Raw genomic sequence first — 20,772 nt, forward strand, 5'->3', positions numbered from 1 at the left:
TCCCTCCTTTCCTCCCTCTTTTCCTTCCTTCCCTCTCTCTATCTTCCTCCCTTCCCAACTTTCCTTCTCTCTCTCTCTCCCCCTTCCCTCCCTCTTTTCCTTCCTTCCTCCTCTCTCTCTCCGTCCCCTCCCAACTTTCCTTCTCTCTCCCTTTCTCCCTCCTTCCCTCTTTTCCTTCCTTTCTTCCCTCTATTTCTCCCTCCTTCCCTCCCTCTTTTCCTTCCCTCTCTCTCTCCCTCACTCCCCTCCCAACTTCCTCCCTCTCTCCCTCCTTCCCTCTTTTCCTTCCTTTCTTCCCTCTATTTCTCCCTCCTTCCCTCCCTCTTTTCCTTCCCTCTCTCTCCCTCACTCCCCTCCCAACTTCCTCCCTCTCTCCCTCCTTCCCTCTTTTCCTTCCTTTCTTCCCTCTATTTATCCCTCCTTCCCTCCCTCTTTTCCTTCCCCCCCTCTCTCTCCCTCCCCTCCCAACTTCCTCCCTCCCTCTCTCTTCCTCCTTTCCTCCCGCTTTTCCTTCCTCTCTTCCCTCTCTCTTTCTCCCACTTCCCCTCCCTCTTTTCCTTCCTTCCCTCTCTCTATCTTTCTCCCTTCCCAACTTTCCTTCTCTCTCTCTCTCCCCTCCCTCCCTCTTTTCCTTCCTTCCCTCTCTCTATCTTTCTCCCTTCCCAACTTTCCTTCTCTCTCTCTCTCTCCCCTCCCTCCCTCTTTTCCTTCCTTGGCTCTTCTCTCCTTCCATCCCTCCCTTTTCCTTCCACCTTTCTCTCCTTTTCCCTCCCCATTCAACCTTCCTTCTCTCCCTCTCTCTCCCTCCTTTCCTCCTCTTTCCCTTTCTTTCTTCCCCTTCTCTCTTCCTCCCATCCCAATTTCCTTCCTTCCTTCTCTCCCTCCTTCCCTCCTTCATTGCCTTCGTTTAGTCCCTCCCTCTCTCTCCCCTCCCAACTTCCTTTCTTTCTCCCCTCTCTCCTTCCTTCGTTCTTTTTTGTCATTTCTTCCCCCCTCTCTTCCTCCCCTCCCAACCTTCCTTCCTTCCCTCTCTCTCTCCCCCTCCTTTCCTCCCTCTCTTCCCTCTCTCACTCTCTCTGCTTCCTTCCTTCCTTCCTTCCTTCTTTCTCTCCTTTCCTCCCTACCTTTTTCTGCCTTTCTCCCCCTCTCTCCCTCCCTCTCCTCCCAATCTTCCTTCCCTCTTTCTTTTCCTTTCTTCCCTGCTCTTTCTCCCTCCCCTTACAACTTTCCTTTCTTCCCCCCTCTCTCATTCCCTCTGTTTCTTTTCCTTCTTTTCTTCCCTCTCTCCCTCCCCTCCCAACCTTCCTTCCTTCTCTCTCCCTCCTTTCTTTCTTCTCTCTCCTTCCCTCTCTTTCTTCCCCTCTCCCTCCTTCCTCTTTTCTTTCTTCCCTCTCTCCCTCTCCTCCCAACCTTCCTTCCTTCCCCTTTCCCTCTCTGTCACTCCTTACTTCCCTTGCTTCCCTTGCTTCCTTCTCTTCCCCCTCTCTCTGCCTCCCAACCTTCCTTCCTTTCATCTCTCTCTCCCTCTTTCTCCTTCCACCACTTTTCCTTCCTTTCTTTCCCCTCACTCCCTGCTCCCCCAACCTTCCTTCCATTCCTCTCTCCTCCACTCTCTCTCTCTTTTTCTCCCTTTCTTTTCCTTCCTTTCTTCCTCTCTTTCCTTGTCCTCCCAACCTTCCTTCCTTCCTTTCTTCCTTCCCTTTCTCTCCCACTCTCTCACTTCTACCCTCCCCCTCTGTTTTCCATCTCTTTTCCTTCCTTTCTTCCCCTCTCCCTCCCCTCCCTTGGGGATGCTGTGATGGGTCTAAGCACAAGGACCTAAGTAACTTTTATCAGTGCTGTTTTACTTTTGGTCACTAAACTAATGGTTGTAAGTCGAGGACTGCTTGTCCTCATCTTTTCTCCTAGTGATGGTGAACCTATGGCACGGGTGGCACGAGGAGCTATATCTGCTGGCACTTGAGCCGTTGCCCTAGCTCAGCTCCATCGTGCGTGTGTGTGTCGGCCAGCTGATGGTGGGCTCACACAGAGGCTCTGGGGGGGCGTTTTTGGCTTCCAGGGAGCCTCCAGGAGGATGGGGGAAGGCGTTTTACTCTCCCCTGGCTCCAGGGAAGCCTTTGGAGCCTGGGGAGGTTGAAACACGAGCCTACTGGGCCCACCAGAAGTTGGGAAAGAGCCCGTTTCCGGCCTCCAGAGGGCTTCCAGGGAGCAGGGGAAGTTGTTTTCGCCCTCCCCAGGCATTGAATTATGGTGTGGGCACTCGGGCATGTGCGGTAGTACACACGCACACTTTTTGGGCACCTGAGGAAACAAAGGTTCACCATCATGTTTGAGCCTCCAGTCCCCTAATCATCTTTGTCACTCTTCTCTGCACTTTTTCTAAGGACGTTGAGACTCTAGAAAAAGTGCAGAGAAGAGCGAGAAAGAGGAGTAGGGGGCTGGAGGCTCAAACACACCTACGGTTGCAGGAACCGGGCATGGCTGGTTTAATGAAAAGAAGGACCAGGGGAGACAGGATAGCAGTCTTCCAGTATCTCTCAGGGGCTGCCACAAAGAAGGAGTCAAGCTATTCCCCAAAGCGCCTGAGGGTAAGGCAAGAAGCAATGGATGGAAATTAAACAAAGAGAGAAGCAACTTAGAACCAAGGAGAAATTTCCTGACGGTTAGAACAATTGATCAGTGGAACAGCCTGCCACCAGAAGTTGCGAGTGCTCCAACACTAGAAGTTTTAAAGAAGATGTTGGAGAAACATATGTCTGAAGTAATGTAGGGTTTACTGCCTAAGCAGGGGGTTGGACTAGAAGACCTCCAAGGTCCCTTCCAACTCTGTTGTTGTTGTTGTTATCACTGCCCTAGTTTTTGGCCTGCCACCCAAAATGGCCTTGAGTGACTTCTGCCAGCACGGAGCCCCTGGGACCGTCATGTTGCGATGCCCACTTTCCCTATAGGGTTCATATATGGGGGGTGGGGTTCCCCGGCTGAGCCCTGACTCTGTCTTTGCCTCCCAGCCCCATCGCTCGCAAGGAAGGTCTGGGCAGCCCTCTTTCCGGGAAGGATCTGGAAACTCTTTCGGGATCTCGCAGCCAAATGGGGGCCACCACCAAGGACCTGGAAGGGAAATACGGCCTCTTCCGTGACCAGGCCTCCAGCGTCGACACGCATCGTTCTGACTCTGCCCCCAGGGACGACAGCAGCCTCAGACCAAGGTAACCTCTCCCAGTGGCCTCCTGTCCTTGGCTTAAGCTTGGGCCGTTCTCTGTAACCCAGTCTCTGGCCTTCGCAGTCCCAGACAGCCCCTCTCTGCGGGAGACAGTGCGCCTGGCAATGTGAGAAAGGCCTTGGGGGACTCTGGCCAAGAGATGCTGCTGACGGAAGGGCCTGATAAGAGGCCGCAGAGCCCTCAGCTGTGTAATGGGCTGAGAAAGAGGGGCAGGAGGGGGACGCTCTAAATTAGGTCTTATGAGATAGTGGGAGGTTCATACTTTCAGAATGGAATGGAATGGAATGGAAACAGAACACAATGGAATAGGAACAGAATGGAATAGAACAGAACGGAATAGAATAGAATAGAATAGGAACAGAATAGAAATAGAATAGAACAGAACGGAATAGAATAGAATAGAAACAGAATAGAAACAGAATAGAATAGAATAGAAACAGAATAGAACACAATAGAATAGAATAGGAATAGAACAGAACAGAATAGAATTCTTTATTGGCCAAGGGTGATTGCACACACAAGAAATTTGGTGCAGATGCTCTCAGTGTACATAAAAGAAAAAGATACATTGGTCAAGAATCATAAGGTAAAAAACACTTAATGATTGTCATAGGGGTCAAATAAGCAATGAGGAAACAAACAATGTTAATAAAAATCTTAAGGATACAAGCAACAAGTTACCATCATACAGTCATTAGTGGGAGGAGATGGGTGATAGGAATGATGAGAAAAAACTAGCAGTAATAGTAGCGGAGACTTAGTAAATAGTCTGACAGTGTTGAGGGAATTATTTGTTTAGTAGAGTGATGGCGTTCGGGGGAAAACTCTTCTTGTGTCTGGTTGTCTTGGTGTGCAGGGCTATGTAGCTTTGTTTTGAGGGTAGGAGTTGAAACAGTTGATGTCCAGGATGCAAGGGGTCAGTCAATATTTTCACAGCCCTCTTTTTGACTCGTGCGGTGGAAGTTCTCACTGCTTCTTCACCATCTACATCACGGCCGGTACTAGTGAAATTTGGCTTAAATGCCAGCAACCGTAAAAGGGACCTTGGACTCCTCGTGGACAATCCACTAAAATATGAGTCAGCCCAGGAGTGCAGCTGCCAAAAAGGCTAATGCCATCCTAGGCTGCATAACAGAGGGATAGAATCAAGAATCACGTGAAGTGTTAATACCACTTTATAATGACTTACTAAGGCCACACTTGGAGTACGGCATTCAGTTTTGGTCCCCACAATGTGTAAAAAAAAAAGATGAGCGTGCAGAGAAAGGCAAGAAAGACGATTAGGGGGCTGGAGGCTAAGACACATGAAGAACGGTTGCAGGAACTGGGCATGGCTGGTTTAATGAGGAGAAGGACCAGGGGAGACAAGATAGAGTCTTCGGAGAGGGGCGGCATACAAATCTAATAAATAAAATAAATAAATAGCAGCATTCCAATACCTCGGGGACTGCCACGAAAGAAGGGGGAAGTCAGGTTATTCTCCAAAGCACCTGGGGGTAGAACAGGAAGAAATGGGTGGAAACTAAACAAGGAGAGAAGCAACTTAGTTTATACAGTAGATAATGTATATTTTTGTTTGCCTGTGTAATATACGTATGTACACATATGGCATGCATACATAGAATTAAAGAGTATATTTTGGATATTATACATCCAAATTATATATTAGTGTACTGCTCAAAAAATAAAGGGAACACTCAAAGAACCCATCCTAGATCTGAATGAATGAAATATTCTCATGGAATATTTGTTCAGTACTAGGTTGAATGTGCTGACAACAAAATGAAATTGATTGTCAATCAGTGTTGCTTCCTAAGTGGACAGTTTCATTTCACAGAAGTTTGATTTACTTGGAGTTATATTGTGTTGTTTAAGTGTTCCCTTTACAGTACAGTGGTCCCCCGATTATCGCGAGGGTTCCATTCCAAGACCCCTCGTGATGATCGGTTTTTCGCGAAGTAGCGGTGCGGAAGTAAAAACACCATCTGCGCATGCGCAGATGGTGTTTTTACTTCCGCCGCAGCAGCGAGGAGCCGAAGATTGGGGTTTCCCCGCCGCCCACGCAAACTCCTCGCTGCTGCCGCGCCCGCCGCTTGTCCGCCCGCCGCTTGTCCTCGGCCTGCCTGCCCGCCCTTCGCCCGCCCACGCCGTTCGCTCGCGCCGCTTCCCAGCTGAGTCCTGAAGCGAACTTCCGCGTTTGGCTTCAGGACTCAGCTGGGAAGCGGCGCTGGGGTTTCCCTGCCGCCCACGCAAACTCCTCGCTGATGCCCGCCGCTCGCCCTCCCGCCAGCAAGAGGGGGAAGACCCAGGGAAGCCGCCCAGCAGCTGATCTGCCCGGCGCCATCTACGCATGCGTGGCCATAGAAAAAAGGGCGCGCATGCGCAGATGGTGTTTTTACTTCCGGGTTGAAAAATCGCGATATAGCGTTTCGCAATGATCGAGATCGCGAAACTCGGGGGACCACTGTATTTCATTTTATTTTGAGCAGTGTATATTTCAGTAATAGTAACTAGATTGGGAAGTTGTATCTCTTTGAAGCGAGGAGAGGCCAGGCACCCTAACCCAAACCCTGGACGTGAGTTACGTCAAGTTGGCCAGTCACATGATCTTTAAGCCCCCCCTTCCAGTCGCACAAGCGTCAAGCCACTCCCACCTGGTCACATGGCTGGCAAGCCACGCCCACAAAATAAGCCACACCCACAGTGTGGTAGTAAAAAGTTTAGCAGCCCTTCACTGCGCGTAACCAATAACCTTCCCTCTCCTCCCCGGAACAGTTCCCCACCGGCCAGGACGTCAGCCTTCGAGGACTTCAAGAGCGAGCGAGGCAGTGAGATCAACCGCATCTTCAAGGAGAACAAGGCCATCCTGAACGACCGCAAGAGGAAACTCAGGGAGGTGATCCAGCGGATCAACGTGGTCAAGCAGGAGATGGACACCACCCGCCAGGCCCTGGAGATCCAGAAACTGGAACGGGAGCAACAAGGTGAGCCCGGAGGAAACTTCAGAAGGAGAGTTAGCTCTGGTGTTTGGCAGCCGGTGGAACCCCTGGCCACCAGACCGGCTGAGCTGAGCTTTTGCCCTAGCTTCGGGCGCAGTTTTAATTTCCTTATTGATTAATTACTGTATTTTTTGAAGTATAAGACGCAGCTTAGTTTTGGGGGAGGAAAATGGGGCGGGAATCTGCCTACCAGGTATTCATCTGGGTAGCGTCCTTAATTCCAATGTCTAATACTAACATCTAATAATAATTCTAAATTCTAAATAATTCTAAATTCTAAATTCCAAAGTCTAAATTAATTCTAAATTATTCTAAAATAATTAATCTGTTCAGCTTCAGCACATTATTTTATTCCATGATTATAGCTAAAAAAACTTTGGAAGGAATAGAAATGAAAACAAGCCTGCAAAGACTTAGGGCAGGAAAAAGCCTTCTTCAGAGGGAATAGGAAGCCAAGAAGATCGTTGGGACCTAGTTAGCGCTGGGGGCAAAGCTTCCAAAAAGCTACATTCAAAGGATAAGACGCACCCAAATTTTCAGCCTCTTCTAGGGAGGAAAAAGGTGCATCTTATACTCCAAAAAATACAGTATTTTTTTTTTTAAATGCTGCCTTTCTCCTCTACCAGGCGACCCTGGGTGGCGTGAAAAGAGGCGATGCATGTGAGGGTTTGAAAAATACAATTAGTCCTTGTCTTATAATGGTTCATTTAGTGACCATCCAAAGTTCAAGGAACTCAGAAAATGACTTTGGACTGGTTTGCATACTTAGGACCATTGCAGCATCCCATCCCTTGGGGGTGGGGGTGGGGGGGGCATGTATACAAATTTTTAATGTTTGGCAGCTGACTCGCATTTATGACGATTGCTGTGTCCCAGGGGCAAGTAATCCGCTTTTGCGACAAGCAAAATCCATGGGGAAGCTGGATTCACTTAATGGCCCATTTTACTGGTTTAACAACTGCAGTGGTCATGAGTTTCAGGACTACCCAAGCACTAAATGGGCCTTCCTGTGATGGGATGTTTTGAAATCTCCACTTCTCCATTTCTCCACTTAATGACGGCTGTATGTCGTGGCAATCATAAGTTGGTTTCATTATATGACAGACCTGATTTGACCACATTTTTGCAGTGGTTGTTAAGCGAAGATGGATGCTGCGAAGTCAACGCCTTGCGCACTCTTTAAGCGAATATTGCAGTGAGTGAGCCCCCTCCCCACACACACACATTTAATACCTGAGCTGTAAATATTCTCCTTTATTAATTCTTCTTGTTGATGATGTAAGGCAGTGATGGTGAACCTTTTTTTTCCTTGGGTGCCGAAAGAGCATGCGCTATCACACATGTGTAAGTGCCCACACCCATAATTCAATGCCTCCCTCTGAAGGCCACAAACAGCCTGTTTCCTAACTTCTGGTGGGCCCAGTAGGCTCGTGTTTCACCCTCCCCAGAATCCAAAGGCTTCCCGGGAGCCAAGGGAGGGTAAAAACGCCCTCCCCCATCCCCCTGGATGCTCTCTGGAAGCCAAAAACATCCTCCCGGAGCCTCTGTGTGAGCCTAAAATCAGCTGGCCAGCACACACACGCACATTGGAGCTGAGCTAGGGCAACGGCTTGCGTGCCAGCAAATATGGCTATACATGCCACCTGTGGCACCCGTGTCATAGGTCCGCCATCACTGATCTAAGGCAAAGCTCTTCAAACTTTAAGGCTTGTGGACTTCAACTCCCCCAGGATTCTGGGAGTTGACGTTGACAGGTCGTAAAGTTGCCAAGTTTAGGGACCCCCTGATCTAAGGACACAACACAGGACCCCCACGCTGATGTCGCTGCGCCTCCCGATCTCAGGAAGCCCTCTTCTCTCCTCAGGGGAATACCTGAACGATGAAGGGCAGATCATCATCGATGAGGAAGAGTTCCTCCTCATTATGAAGCTGAAGGATCTCAGGAAGCATTACCGGGACAATTTCGGCGAGTTGCGGGATTACCGCTCCGAGGTCCAGTACTGTCAAAACCTGGTGGATCAGTGCCGCAATCGGCTGCTCACAGGTAAGGCCGGACGCTGGAGGTGGAGCCAGAGCGGAGCGTGGCATGCGATGGGGACCGCTTTATTTATTTGTTTGTTTGTTTGTTTGTTTGTTTGTTTGTTTGTTTGTTTGTTTATTTACTTACTTACTTACTTACTTACTTACTTACTTACTTACTTACTTACTTACTTACTTACTTATTTATTTAATTTCTATGCCGCCTTTCCCCTGAGATGCAGGGTGGCCAAGCACAAAGTTAATATAAACATGCTACAAATCTAAATAAAATTACAATCTAAAAAAATCACGATAGTTAAAAAGTTAAACAAACCCATCCATCATTCATCACATATTTATTCATTGGCCGGGCGAAATATTAAAATTTCAGTGGCCCCAAGCCTGCCGGCAGTGGTGAGTGTTCAAAGCTTTACGAAAGGGAGAGTCGGGGCAGTGCAAATCTCTGGAAGGGAGTTGATTCCAGAGGGCCGGGGCCACCACAGAGAAGGCTCTTCCCCTAGGCTCTTCCCCCGCCAGATGACATTGTTTAGCTGACAGAACCTGGAGAAGGCCAACTCTGTGATACCTCACCGGCCACTGGGATACATGTGGCAGGAGGCAGTTCTGGAAGTGTGTTACTGTGTTCAGTTCTGGAGACCTCGCCTACAAAAAGATATTGACAAAATTGAAGGAGTCCAAAGACGGGCTACAAGAATGGTGGAAGGTCTTAAGCATAAAACCTATCAGGAAAGACTTCATGAACTCAATCTGTATAGTCTGGAGGACAGAAGGAAAAGGGGGGAAATGATCGAAACATTTAAATACGTTAAAGGGTTAAATAAGGTCCAGGAGGGAAGTGTTTTTAATAGGAAAGAGAACACAAGAACAAGGGGACACAATCTGAAGTTAGTTATAGAAACATAGAAACATAGAAGTCTGACGGCAGAAAAAGACCTCATGGTCCATCTAGTCTGCCCTTATACTATTTTCTGTATTTTATCTTAGGATGGATATATGTTTATCCCAGGCATGTTTAAATTCAGTTACTGTGGATTTATCTACCACATCTGCTGGAAGTTTGTTCCAAGGATCTACTACTCTTTCAGTAAAATAATATTTTCTCATGTTGCTTTTGATCTTTCCCCCAACTAACTTCAGATTGTGTCCCCTTGTTCTTGTGTTCACTTTCCTATTAAAAACACTTCCCTCCTGAACCTTATTTAACCCTTTAATATATTTAAATGTTTCGATCATGTCCCCCCTTTTCCTTCTGTCCTCCAGACTATACAGATGGAGTTCATGAAGTCTTTCCTGATACGTTTTATGCTTAAGACCTTCCACCATTCTTGTAGCCCGTCTTTGGACCCGTTCAATTTTGTCAATATCTTTTTGTAGGTGAGGTCTCCAGAACTGAACACAGTATTCCAAATGTGGTCTCACCAGGACTTTGTTTGGTCGACGGGACCCAGAGAAGGCCAACTCTGTGGGACCTTATCGGCCGCTGGGATTCGTGACGGTTCCGGAGGTATTCTGGTCCAATGCCATGTAGGGCTTTAACCAGAGCATACAAAACTTTTGCCAGACCAAACTTCCAGCAGACGTGGTTGGTAAATCCACAGTAACTGAATTCAAACATGCATGGGATAAACATATATCCATCCTAAGATAAAATACAGGAAATAGTATAAGGGCAGACTAGATGGACCAGGAGGTCTTTTTCTGCCATCAGTCTTCTATGTTTCTCTGTAAGTACTCTGGTCTACTGCCACGTAAGGCTTTATAGGTCATAACCAACACTTTGAATTCGGAGTTTGGAGACTAATCGGCAACTAACGCAGCACGCAGAGTGCTGGAGAAACATGGGCATACCTGGCCAACGAAATGAGATATATGTTGTATGATTTGAACTGGTATGATTGTTTTTAAATATTGGATTTTTAGACTGTAATTTTAAATTTATTAAATTTGCCATTGTACTGTATTGTTACATTATAAGCTGTGAGCCGCACTGAGTCCTCAGAGAAGGGCGACATACAAATCTAATAAATAAATACAGTGGTCCCTCTACTTAAGAACTTAATTTGTTCCATGGCCAGGTTCTTAAGTAGAAACGTTCTTAAGTAGAAGCAATTTTTCCTATAGGAATCAATGTAAAGGCAAATAATGCGTGCAAACCCATTAGGAAAGAAATAAAAGTTTGGAATTTGGGTGGGAGGAGGAGGAGGACAGTCGCTGCTGAAGGAAGAAGGTGAGGTGAGGGGAATCAAAAAAATCCAAAACTTTAAGGCTTAAAAAAAAAAAGAGGGACTCTGAGGCGGTGAGGAGGAGCACGCGCCTCCCATACACCTGGTGCGAGGCTGCCTCCCACATACTGCACCAGAGAGAGAAACCCAGGGGGAATGGCAGGAAACTGGCCAGGCCTTCGTGCTGCTCTCAAATTTCCTGGGAAATTTTTCCGGACTCGGGTTGTTAAGTAGAAAATGGTTCTTAAGTAGAGGCAAAAAAATCTTGAACGCCCGGTTCTTATCTAGAAAAGTTCTTAAGTAGAGCCCTTCTTAAGTAGAGGTACCACTGTAAATACATACATACATACAAACATACATACACACACACACATACATACATACATACCTGGGAAGGCCCATCGCATTGTTTCGTCGACGGGACCTAGAGAAGGCCAACTCTGTGGGACCTAATCGGTCGCTGGGATTCGTGCGGCAGAAGGCGGTCCCGGAGGTATTCTGGTCCGATGCCATGAAGGGCTTTATAGGTCATAACCAACACTTTGAATTGTGACCAGAAACTGATCGGCAACCAATGCAGACTGCGGTGTGTTGGAGTAACATGGGCATATTTGGGAAAGCCCATGATTGCTCTCGCAGCTGCATTCTGCACGATCTGAAGTTTCCGAACACTCTTCAAAGGTAGCCCCATGTAGAGAGCGTTACAGTAGTCGAGCCTCGAGGTGATGAGGGCATGAGTGACTGTGGGCAGTGAGTCCCGGTACAGGTAGGGCCACAACTGTTGCACCAGGCGAACCTGGGCAAACGCCCCCCTCGCCACAGCCGAAAGGTGTGAAAGGCATGAAAGGCTTTGTGGGAGAGTGGTTCTCTCAGCCGAGCTGACCCCCATCCTCTCTTCCTCTCCCCCCTGCGCAGAGTTCGACATCTGGTATAACGAATCCTTCCTGATCCCAGAAGAGGTCAAAGAAGCCCTTCGGCCAGGAGGATCCATCAGGCTCGGCATGATTCCCATGAACAGGGTCCTGACTCTGGTAAGCCCCCTGCCCTGCCCACGCCCGCTCGGAGCAGCTCTGAACTGCTCTAAACCACTGAGAGGTCAAGAAGCACCAGGATGGAGGAGGAACCCCTATCCCGGGCCCACCAGAGATCATCCATCAGCACGACCACAGCAGTTTCAGTGCTGTAGCCAGACCTGAAACCAGATTAGTAAAGGTCAAGGTAATCGGCTTCATCCAAGGGCCGCAGGAGCTGATATTGGATGAATCTTGGACGAGTGGCTTTCTTTTAATGTTTCGGGTTTTAAGATTTTGTATTTGTTTCATTCTGTATGCTGGCCTGAGTCCACCGCAGAAGGGAGGCTTATAAGTGTGCAGCACCTGTCAAAAAAGCCAACCCAGTTCTAGGCTGCATCAGCAGAGGGAGAGAATCAAGACCACATGAAGCGTTAAAACCCATTTTATAAGGCCTTGGGAAGGCCACACTTGGAATACTGCATTCAGCTTTGGTCGCCACAATGAAAAAAGGACGTTGAGACTTTTGAAAGAGGGCAGAGAAGAGCCACAAAAGTGAGTAGGGGACTGGAGGCTAAAAGAACGGTTGCAGGAACTGGGTATGTCTAGGCTGATGAAAAGAAGGACCAGGGGAGACAGGATAGCAGCCTTCCAGTATCTCAGGGGTTGCCACAAAGAAGAGGGAGTCAAGCTATTCTCCAAAGCACCTGTGGGTAGAACAGGAAGCAATGGATGGAAACTAAACAAGGAGAGAAGCAACTTAGAACTAAGGAGAAATTTCCTGACAGTCAGAACAGTTGGTCAGTGGAACAGCCTGCCTCCAGAAATTGTGAATGCCCCAACACTGGAAGTTTTTAAGCAGATGTTGGATAATGTCTGAAGTAGTGTAGGATTTCCTGCCTAAGTAGGGGGGTTGAACTGGGTGGCACATAAATAACAAACAAACAAATAAAAAACCCACCCTGTTTTGCCTCAGAGAATTTCAAAATAAAATACTGTACTGTGTGTCTATAACAGTGAGCTCATAATAGGGCAACTCTATCAATATCAAAATACCACTTAAATAGTTGAGCTAGTTTCAAACTAGATTTTGATTTTCTTTCTCTCTTCCTTACTCCCATTCTTTTTCTTTCTCTTTTCCTTCCTCTCTTTTTTCTATCTGTTTCTCTCTCTTCCTCTCTCTCACTCTTTCCCTCTCGGCTTCTGGGCAGGTTTGGAAAACTCTGAGTTGATGATGATTTTTAAGTGAGCGATTGCTCACTGCTCAGCTTAGAGGGAACTATGATGCCCAATTCCTGCAACCGTTCTTGATACGTTTTAGCCTCCAGTCCCCTAGTCCTCTTTGTTGCTCTTCTCTGCACTCTTTCCAGAGTCTCAACATGCCTTTTACGTCGTGGCGACAAAAACTGAATGCAGTATTCCAAGGGTGGCCATATACAGCGATCCCCCGCTCGTTGCGAGGGTTCCGTTCCAGGACCCCCCGCAACGAGCGGGTTTTCGCGAAGTAGCGCTGCGGAAGTAAAAACACCATCTGCGCATGTGCAGATGGTGTTTTTACTTCCGCAGCGCTAGCGAGGAGCCGAAGATTGGGGGCGGCGCGGGTGTTTTAAAACGTCCCCGCCGACATGGGGGGCTCGCTAGCACCCCCCTAACCCGGGTTGGGGGTTCGGGGGGGTGCTAGCGAGCCCCCCATGTCGGCGGGGACGTTTTAAAACACCCGCGCGACTTTCCAATGAGTCCCGAAGACAAACGCGTTGTCTTCGGGACTCATTGGAAAGTCGCGCGGGTGTTTTAAAATGTCCCCGCCGACATGGGGGGCTTCCTAGCAGCCCCCCAAACCCGGGTTGGGGGTCTGGGGGGTGCTGGCAAGCCCCCCATGCCGGTGGCGACGTTTTAAAACAGCCGCGCCGCCCCCAATCCGGCTCCTCGCTAGCGGGCAGGCAGGCGGCTCCTCGCTAGCGGGCAGGCAGGCGAGAGCTAGCGCCAGCAAACGGCTTGTCCGCGCTCGCTCTGGCCGCTTTCGAGCTGAGCTCCAAAGCGGTGAGAATGAACGGTGTGGGCGGGCGAAGGGCGGGCGGCAGCGAGGAGTTTGCGTGGGCGGTGGGGAAACTCCTTGCTGATGCCCGCTGCTCGCCCTCCCGCCAGCAAGAGGGGGAAGACCCAGGGAAGCCGCCCAGCAGCTGATCTGCCGGGCACCATCTACGCATGCATGCCCATAGAAAAAAGGGCACGCATGCGCAGATGGTGTTTTGACTTCCGGGTTGAAAAATCGCGAATTACCCTGTTCGCAATGATCGGGGACGCAATAACCGGGGGATCACTGTAGTAGTTTTAACACTGCACATGATCTTGATCCACTCCCTCGGTTGATGCAGCCTAGAACTGGGTTGGACTTTTTGGCAGCTGCTGCACATGGATGGCTCCTATTTAAATGGTTGTCCAGTAGGACTCCAAGGTCCCTCTCACAGTTGCTACCGTTGAGCAAGGTACCACCTATACTGTACCAGTGTGTTTTGCTTTTCTTGCCTAAATGCAGAACCTTATTGTATGCAAGAAAAGTTCACAAAACTCAGAGAGCACCAAGAATCCCTCCTCCTCTTCCTCCTCCTCCTCCTCCTCCTCCTCTTCCTCCTTCTCCTCCTCCTTCTCCTCCTCCTCCTCCTCCTCCTCCTCTTCCTTCTCCTGCTCTTCTCCGCAAACCTCACTCCCTTCTAGCACTGATGATGATACCTAGCAGGGTCATGAAATGTATAGAAGAAAAACATCAAACCCCAAGAGGGCACCAAGACCCTACAGTTGCCCAACCTCCACTGATCCCCCCAAGCTGCAAGCCGAAAGACCCCCACCCCCAAATGTCTGCACTGTTGCTCCCAGAGAGCCCCCTGCCCCCTTCAGCCTGTCCTTCTCTCCTCCGAACAGGATGAAGACGAGCAGGAGAGATTTGACCGAATGCAACAAGAGGTTTTGCCTTTCTGCCCAGCTTCTGTTTCCTTCTATAATGCCAAAGCAAAGGTGGACCGTAAGGTAAGTGGCACAGGAGATTTCCCCTTGTTCAAAGAGTCCCGTAGATATCCCTCAACGCACAACCCCAATGGACACCAGTGCTGTTAATGAGATGGTTATTAAGTGAATTTTGCTGTTTTATGACCTTCCTGGCCACAGTCGTTAACAGTCGCAGTTGTTAAGTTACTAACAGTATTAACAGTTAGCCTCCCTGAGTTTTCAGAGAACGGCAGCATATGAGTCCAATCAATCACTCAATCAATAATAAATAACTAAATATTTATTTTATTTTATTTATTTATTTGGTTTTTTTTGTCAAGTACGTATTGGTGGTATACAAAGATATAATATTTATATACAGTATATGATACTAGTGAAAGAGAAACATTAGGACAGGGGATGGAAGGCACTCTGGTGCACTTATACACGCCCCTTACTGACCTCTTAGGAATTGGGAGAGGTCAACAGTGGAGAGTCTAAGGGTAAAGTGTTGGGGGTCAGGTGGTGATACTACAGGGTGGGGGTCAGGTGGTGATGCTACAGGGTCTGGCAGTGAGTTCCATGCATCAACTACTTGGTTACTAAAGTTGTATCTCCTGTAGTCGAGTTTAGAGCGGTTTACTTTGTTTGTATCTGTTGTGTGCTCGAGTGTTGTTGTGATTGAAGCTGAAATAGTCATTGACTGGAAGGACATGATTTTATGGGCTATGTTTAAGGCAACGTAGTTCTAAACTTCCTAAACCTAGGATCATAACTTTAGTTGCGTAGGGTATTCTGTTGCAAGTGGAGGAGTGGAGGGCTCTTCTAGTAAAGTATTTCTGGACATTTTCTAGAGTGTTTATGTTCAAAATGTGGTGTGGGTTCCAGACAGATGAGCTGTATTTAAGGATTGGTCTGGCAAAAGTTTTGTATGCTCTGGTTAAAGCCCTACATGGCATTGGACCAGAATACCTCCGGAACCGTCACGAATCCCAGCGGCCGATAAGGTCCCACAGAGTTGGCCTTCTCTGGGTCCCGTCGACCAAACAATGTCGTTTGGCGGGCCCCAGGGGAAGAGCCTTCTCTGTGGTGGCCCCGGTCCTCTGGAATCAACTCCCCCTGGAGATTAGAACGGCCCCCACCCTCCTTGTCTTTCGCAAGTTACTTAAGACCCACCTATATCGCCAGACACGGGGGAACTAAGACATCTCCCCCAGGCTTATTATGTTTCATGTTTCATGTGTATGTGCTGTATGGTTTTTAATTGTTGAGGTTTTTATATATTTTATTATTAGATTTGTTCCATTGTTACACTGTTTTTATTACTGTTGTGAGCCGCCCCAAGTCTTCGGAGAGGGGCGGAATACAAATCTAATAAATAATAATAATAATAATAATAATAATTATTATTATTATTATTATTAATAATAGTGTGAGGTTACTGGAGCAGAAGCTACATAGGATTAGGTTAACAACTCTTGAAGCCTTTTTGGCAATGCATTGGGCTTTGACACTTAGATCATTGGATAGGAGTATTCCAAGGTCTTTGATGGAGTGTGGGTGGTCTGCAAGGTCTTGTCTATTCACCTTGTATTTGTTGTTCTGATTCTTTCTGCCAGTGTGAAGGACAGAGCATTTGTTGGTTGAGATTAAGAGTTGCCAGATGTTTGACCATTCAGACACAAAGTCAAGGTCTTTCTGGAGAGTAGCTGTGTTATCGGTTGTGCTGAAAAGTTTGACATTGGCGAAGAGAACGCAGTTGCTTGCAATGTGATTGGAAAGGTCATTTATATAGTACACTGCTCAAAATAAATAAAGGGAACACTTAAAGAACACAGTATAACTCCAAGTAAATCAAACTTCTGTGAAATCAAACTGTCCACTTAGGAAGCAACACTGACTGACAATCAATGTTCACCTGCTGTTGTGCACATTCAACTTGGTACAGAACAAAGTATTCCATGAGAATATTTCATTCATTCAGATCTAGGATGGGTTCTTTGAGTCTTCCCTTTATTTTTTTTGAGCAGTATACATAGAGTATGAAATAACTAAATAGCTAAATAACTAAATAAACCCGGTTGTTAAGTGAGTCTAGTTTCCCCATTGACTTTTCTTGTCAGGAAGGTCGCGAAAGGTAGAACCACGTGACCTCCAGCACGCTGAAACCGTCATAAATACCAGCGAGTTACCAAACTTCTTTGAGTTTTGATTAGGTCATGAAAAATGATCCTAAATTCATTTTATCAATGCTGTCGCGACATTAATGTTTTTAATGGGGTTTAGATTGTTGATATTGTTGTGTACATGTTGTATGTTGCCCATAGTAATTAATAAACAAACAACACCATCCGAAAGAAGTCTGATTTAAAAGATTCTCGATTGTGTAGAATCAGATAAAATGACAATGGAGCTTAAAGACCAAGAAGATTCAAAGTGTTATGACATATGGAAAGAATTTTATGAATGGCTGGAAAAAAGGGAGAAAAAAGGAAGCCGTATTAAAAACTTGTGAATAAGTTTAAAAGGGTTTAAAAATATTAGATTTATTTAAGAACTTTGTAACAATTGACTAAATATGCAAGAAGATCGGGAAAGAGGATCGAAGAACATAAGTTATTTTAAAATTGGTTTCACTTATGTCCCAATAGTATCCGCTGATAATATTCACAGTATGATCAACTAATATAAAACTAAGCTGTCATCGAGACATCAGGGGTAGGGATGATGTACAGTCTGTTTTTGTTATGTCCATGGTTTTCTCTTTCCCTTCTTTTCCTGCTCACTTTGATGGTGAATGTAAAGATGCAGTGGTTGAGAACGTGTCCTTTGAAATGCACACTGCTCAAAATAATTAAGGGAACACTTAAACAAGACAATATACTGTAACTCCAAGTCAATCAAACTTCTGTGAAATCAAACTGCCGACTTAGGAAGCAACACTGGCTGACAATCAATTTCACCTGCTGTTGTGCACATTCAACTTTGTACAGAGCAAAGTATGCAGCTGCGAGAGCCATCGTGGGCTTCTCCAGATATGCCCATGTCACACCAACACTCCGCAGTCTGCATTGGTTGCCGATCAGTTTCCAGTCACAATTCAAAGTGTTGGTTATGACCTATAAAGCCCTTCATGGCACCGGACCAGAATATCTCCAGGACCGCCTTCTGCCGCACGAATCCCAATGACCGGTTAGGTCCCACAGAGTTGGCCTTCTCCACGTCCCGTCGATGAAACAATGTCATCTGGCGGAGCCCAGGGGAAGAGCCTTCTCTGTGGCAGCCTCGACTCTCTGGAACCAACTCCCTTCAGAGATCAGAACTGTCCCCAGGCATGGGAAATTGATTCCCCCGGGCCGTTTCATTTTATGTATAGTTTGTTTGGGATGCATGACTGTGTTTTTATAATAAGGGTTTTAAACTGTCCTTTTTTAACCATTAGGTTTGTACTATCCATTGCTGTTGTAAGCCGCTCTGAGTCTCCGGAGAGGGGCGGCATACAAATCTAATAAATAATAATAATAATAATAATAATAATAATAATAATAATAATAATAATAATAATGTATTCAATAGGAATATTTCATTCATTCAGATCTAGGATGGGTTATTTAAGTGTTCCCTTTAATTTTTTTATCAGTATATATATTTGAAATAAAAATTATTTAAAGAAACAAACAAACTTCAGTCAGTAAACAGATGGTTGCAAGTCGAGGATTACCTGTAAATTTCTCTCCCTATTTTCTTCTTTGAAAGCACAAGTATTCTCGAGCCATGAGTGCATTTGAGCAAATGAGGAAGAAGCCGGGATCCGTCCAAGCTGCAGTCAAGAACAAGCCTCCCTCCGTCCTGGACATTGTGTAGCCAAGCCAGAACGATGCCCGTCTGTTTCCTTACGAGGAGAATCACTCACAGTCACAACTTTACTTTCTTTCTCCCCACCTTCTCCCCCACCCACCCCCACCTAGTAAATGTTCAGAATTTGTAGTATAATAAATAAATATTTGATTATTTCTACGCATGGCGAACAGTCATAAACACACCAGGGGCCATGGCGACTTCACCTGGGAGTATTGACAACGGTGTAGTAGCGATGAACAGCGAGTCGCCCGATTTGCAAATGGGAACCAAGTTGGTTGGAGATTACCCACGTTCTTGGAAGCCAGCCTTAGAATCTCAAAAGGATTTCCGACAGATTTGAACACTGGAAATGTAGTCCAGCCAGTGGTGAGGAGAGTAAGGAGTTGCACTGAGGGCAAGAAAACCCAAATTTACAGGGATAGAATCTAAGGTCTGCTGCTTTTTTGCACAGTGGTTAACAACCCCAGAAATAGGTCTGCAGTTTTCAACTGAACATTGATAAGTGTGTGTGTGTGCGTGTGTGCGTATGAGTGTAACATATTTTGCTGATAATGAAAAGGAAGGGAGATACTATAGATCTATTTCAGGCTTATTTGCCTTCCTCAGGTAGCCACACCTTTAGTGGGATTTAAACCTGGGGCCTTAACCATTAGACTACAGGCTCATCTGCTGTAACATATATATATCTCCAGTATCTATCTATCTATCTATCTATCTATCTATCTCTATCTATCTATCTCTCTATTTATCTATCTATCTATCTATCTATCTATCTATCTATCAATCTATCTATTAAAATTGAGACTAAGATAGCGCTATTTCGGCCTCGTTCTGGCCTCATCAGCTAGCCATACCCTTACTGGATATATATATATATATAAATCACAATTATTAATCTTGGCTTGACCTACTTTTGCAGAATGGTTGTTGGGTGAAAAAAATAGAGACAGGAGCAGTGATGGGCTCCTATGGGTACGGTCAGGTACGCAGAACCGGTAGAAAAAATTTGAATTTTTTTTTCTTTTTTTCCCTTCTGGGCTCTGGGTAAGTTTTCCCCATTGCAGTAAATGAGGTTGAATGTGTATAATTTTAGAAGAGCTGTGCGTGCGTGTTTGTGTACATACACATATAGTTTTATATAGTAGACAATGTATATTTTTGTGCGCCTGTGTGTAATATGTATGCGCACATATGCCATATATACATAGAATTAAAGAGCATATTTTGGATGTTCAGCAATAGTAAATAGAGAGGGAAATTGTATCTCTTTGAGGCGAGGAGAGGCCAGGAACCCTAACACTAACCCTTGATGCAAGTGACGTCAAGTTGTCCACCATTAAGCCAGTCACATGACCTTTAAGCCACTCTCTGGTCACATGATCGTCAAGCCACTCCCACATGTATACATGCCTGGCAAGCCACACCCACAAAATAAGCCACGCCCACAGTGTAGTTGTAAAAAAATTTGCAGCCCTTCACTGGACAGGTGGTTCAATTATGAGTGCTGCCCTGAGTTTGTTTGTTGGTATAGACTGGGTTAATAGCGGTAACCCCTGAGGGGGACGGTGGAGTCCTAGTGGACAACCATTTAAATATTTATTTATTGATTGATTGATTGATTGTTAGAGTTGGAAGGGACCATGCGGGTCATCAAGTCCAACCCCCTGCCTAAGCAGGAACCCCATAGCATCCCAGCCAAAGGGCAGTCCAATTCCCTCTTAAAAATGTCCAAAGTGTTGGAGTATATGAGCCAGCCGTGTGCAGCAGCTGCCAAAAAAGCCAACACAGTTCTAGGCTGCACCAACAGAGGGATAGGATCAAGATCACGTGAAGGGTTAATACCATTTGGTAAGGCCACGCTTGGAATATTTGCGTCTACTTGGAATTACTTAACAAACGTCTTGCTTAGCCACAGAACGTTTGGTCTTTCTTGTGGTCGTAAGTTGAGGACTGGCTGTAATCAGTGGAACAGCCTTCCTTCAGAACAGGCGTGCGGGCTTCAAGACTGGGGGTTTTCAAAAGCCAGCGCTTGGCCACTGGGGGTGTATTTATGATGGTTTGGGGGGTCCCGGGGTTTCCATTCCTGACCTTCCCATCTGGCTTCCAAAAAGCAAAGTCAATGAGGGAAGCCAGATTCACTTAACGACCGCAGTGATTCGCTTTATACCAACAGGGAAAAAAATAGAAACATAGAAAATTGACGGTAGAAAAAGACCTCTTGGTCCATCTAATCTGCCCTTATACTATTTCCTGTATTTTATCTAAGGATGGATCTATGTTTATCCCAGGCATGTTTACATTCAGTTACTGTGGATTTACCAACCATGTCTGCTGGAAGTTTGTTTCAAGCATCTACTACTCTTTCAGTAAAATAATATTTTCTCATGTTGCTTTTGATCTTTTCCCCAACTAACCTCAGATTGTGTCCCCTTGTTCTT

General features: G+C 46.3%; 1 protein-coding gene across 3 annotated transcripts in view; it reads left to right on the forward strand.

The window, feature by feature from the left end:
• Window positions 1-18,490, forward strand: part of KIF9 (kinesin family member 9) — a 58,698-nt gene extending 40,208 nt beyond the window's left edge. For all 3 annotated transcript variants that reach the window (XM_070729237.1, XM_070729238.1, XM_070729239.1), the window contains exons 16-21: window positions 3,009-3,206; window positions 5,996-6,204; window positions 8,084-8,263; window positions 11,397-11,512; window positions 14,411-14,515; window positions 18,230-18,490. In XM_070729237.1, the coding sequence (XP_070585338.1) occupies window positions 3,009-3,206; window positions 5,996-6,204; window positions 8,084-8,263; window positions 11,397-11,512; window positions 14,411-14,515; window positions 18,230-18,337 (916 nt within the window). In that variant the 3' untranslated portion in view covers window positions 18,338-18,490. The remainder of the gene's footprint in view (window positions 1-3,008; window positions 3,207-5,995; window positions 6,205-8,083; window positions 8,264-11,396; window positions 11,513-14,410; window positions 14,516-18,229) is intronic.
• The last annotated feature ends 2,282 nt before the right edge of the window (window positions 18,491-20,772 follow it).

The sequence above is a fragment of the Erythrolamprus reginae genome, chromosome Z (assembly GCF_031021105.1).
Source record: "Erythrolamprus reginae isolate rEryReg1 chromosome Z, rEryReg1.hap1, whole genome shotgun sequence".
Lineage (NCBI taxonomy): Eukaryota > Metazoa > Chordata > Lepidosauria > Squamata > Dipsadidae > Erythrolamprus > Erythrolamprus reginae.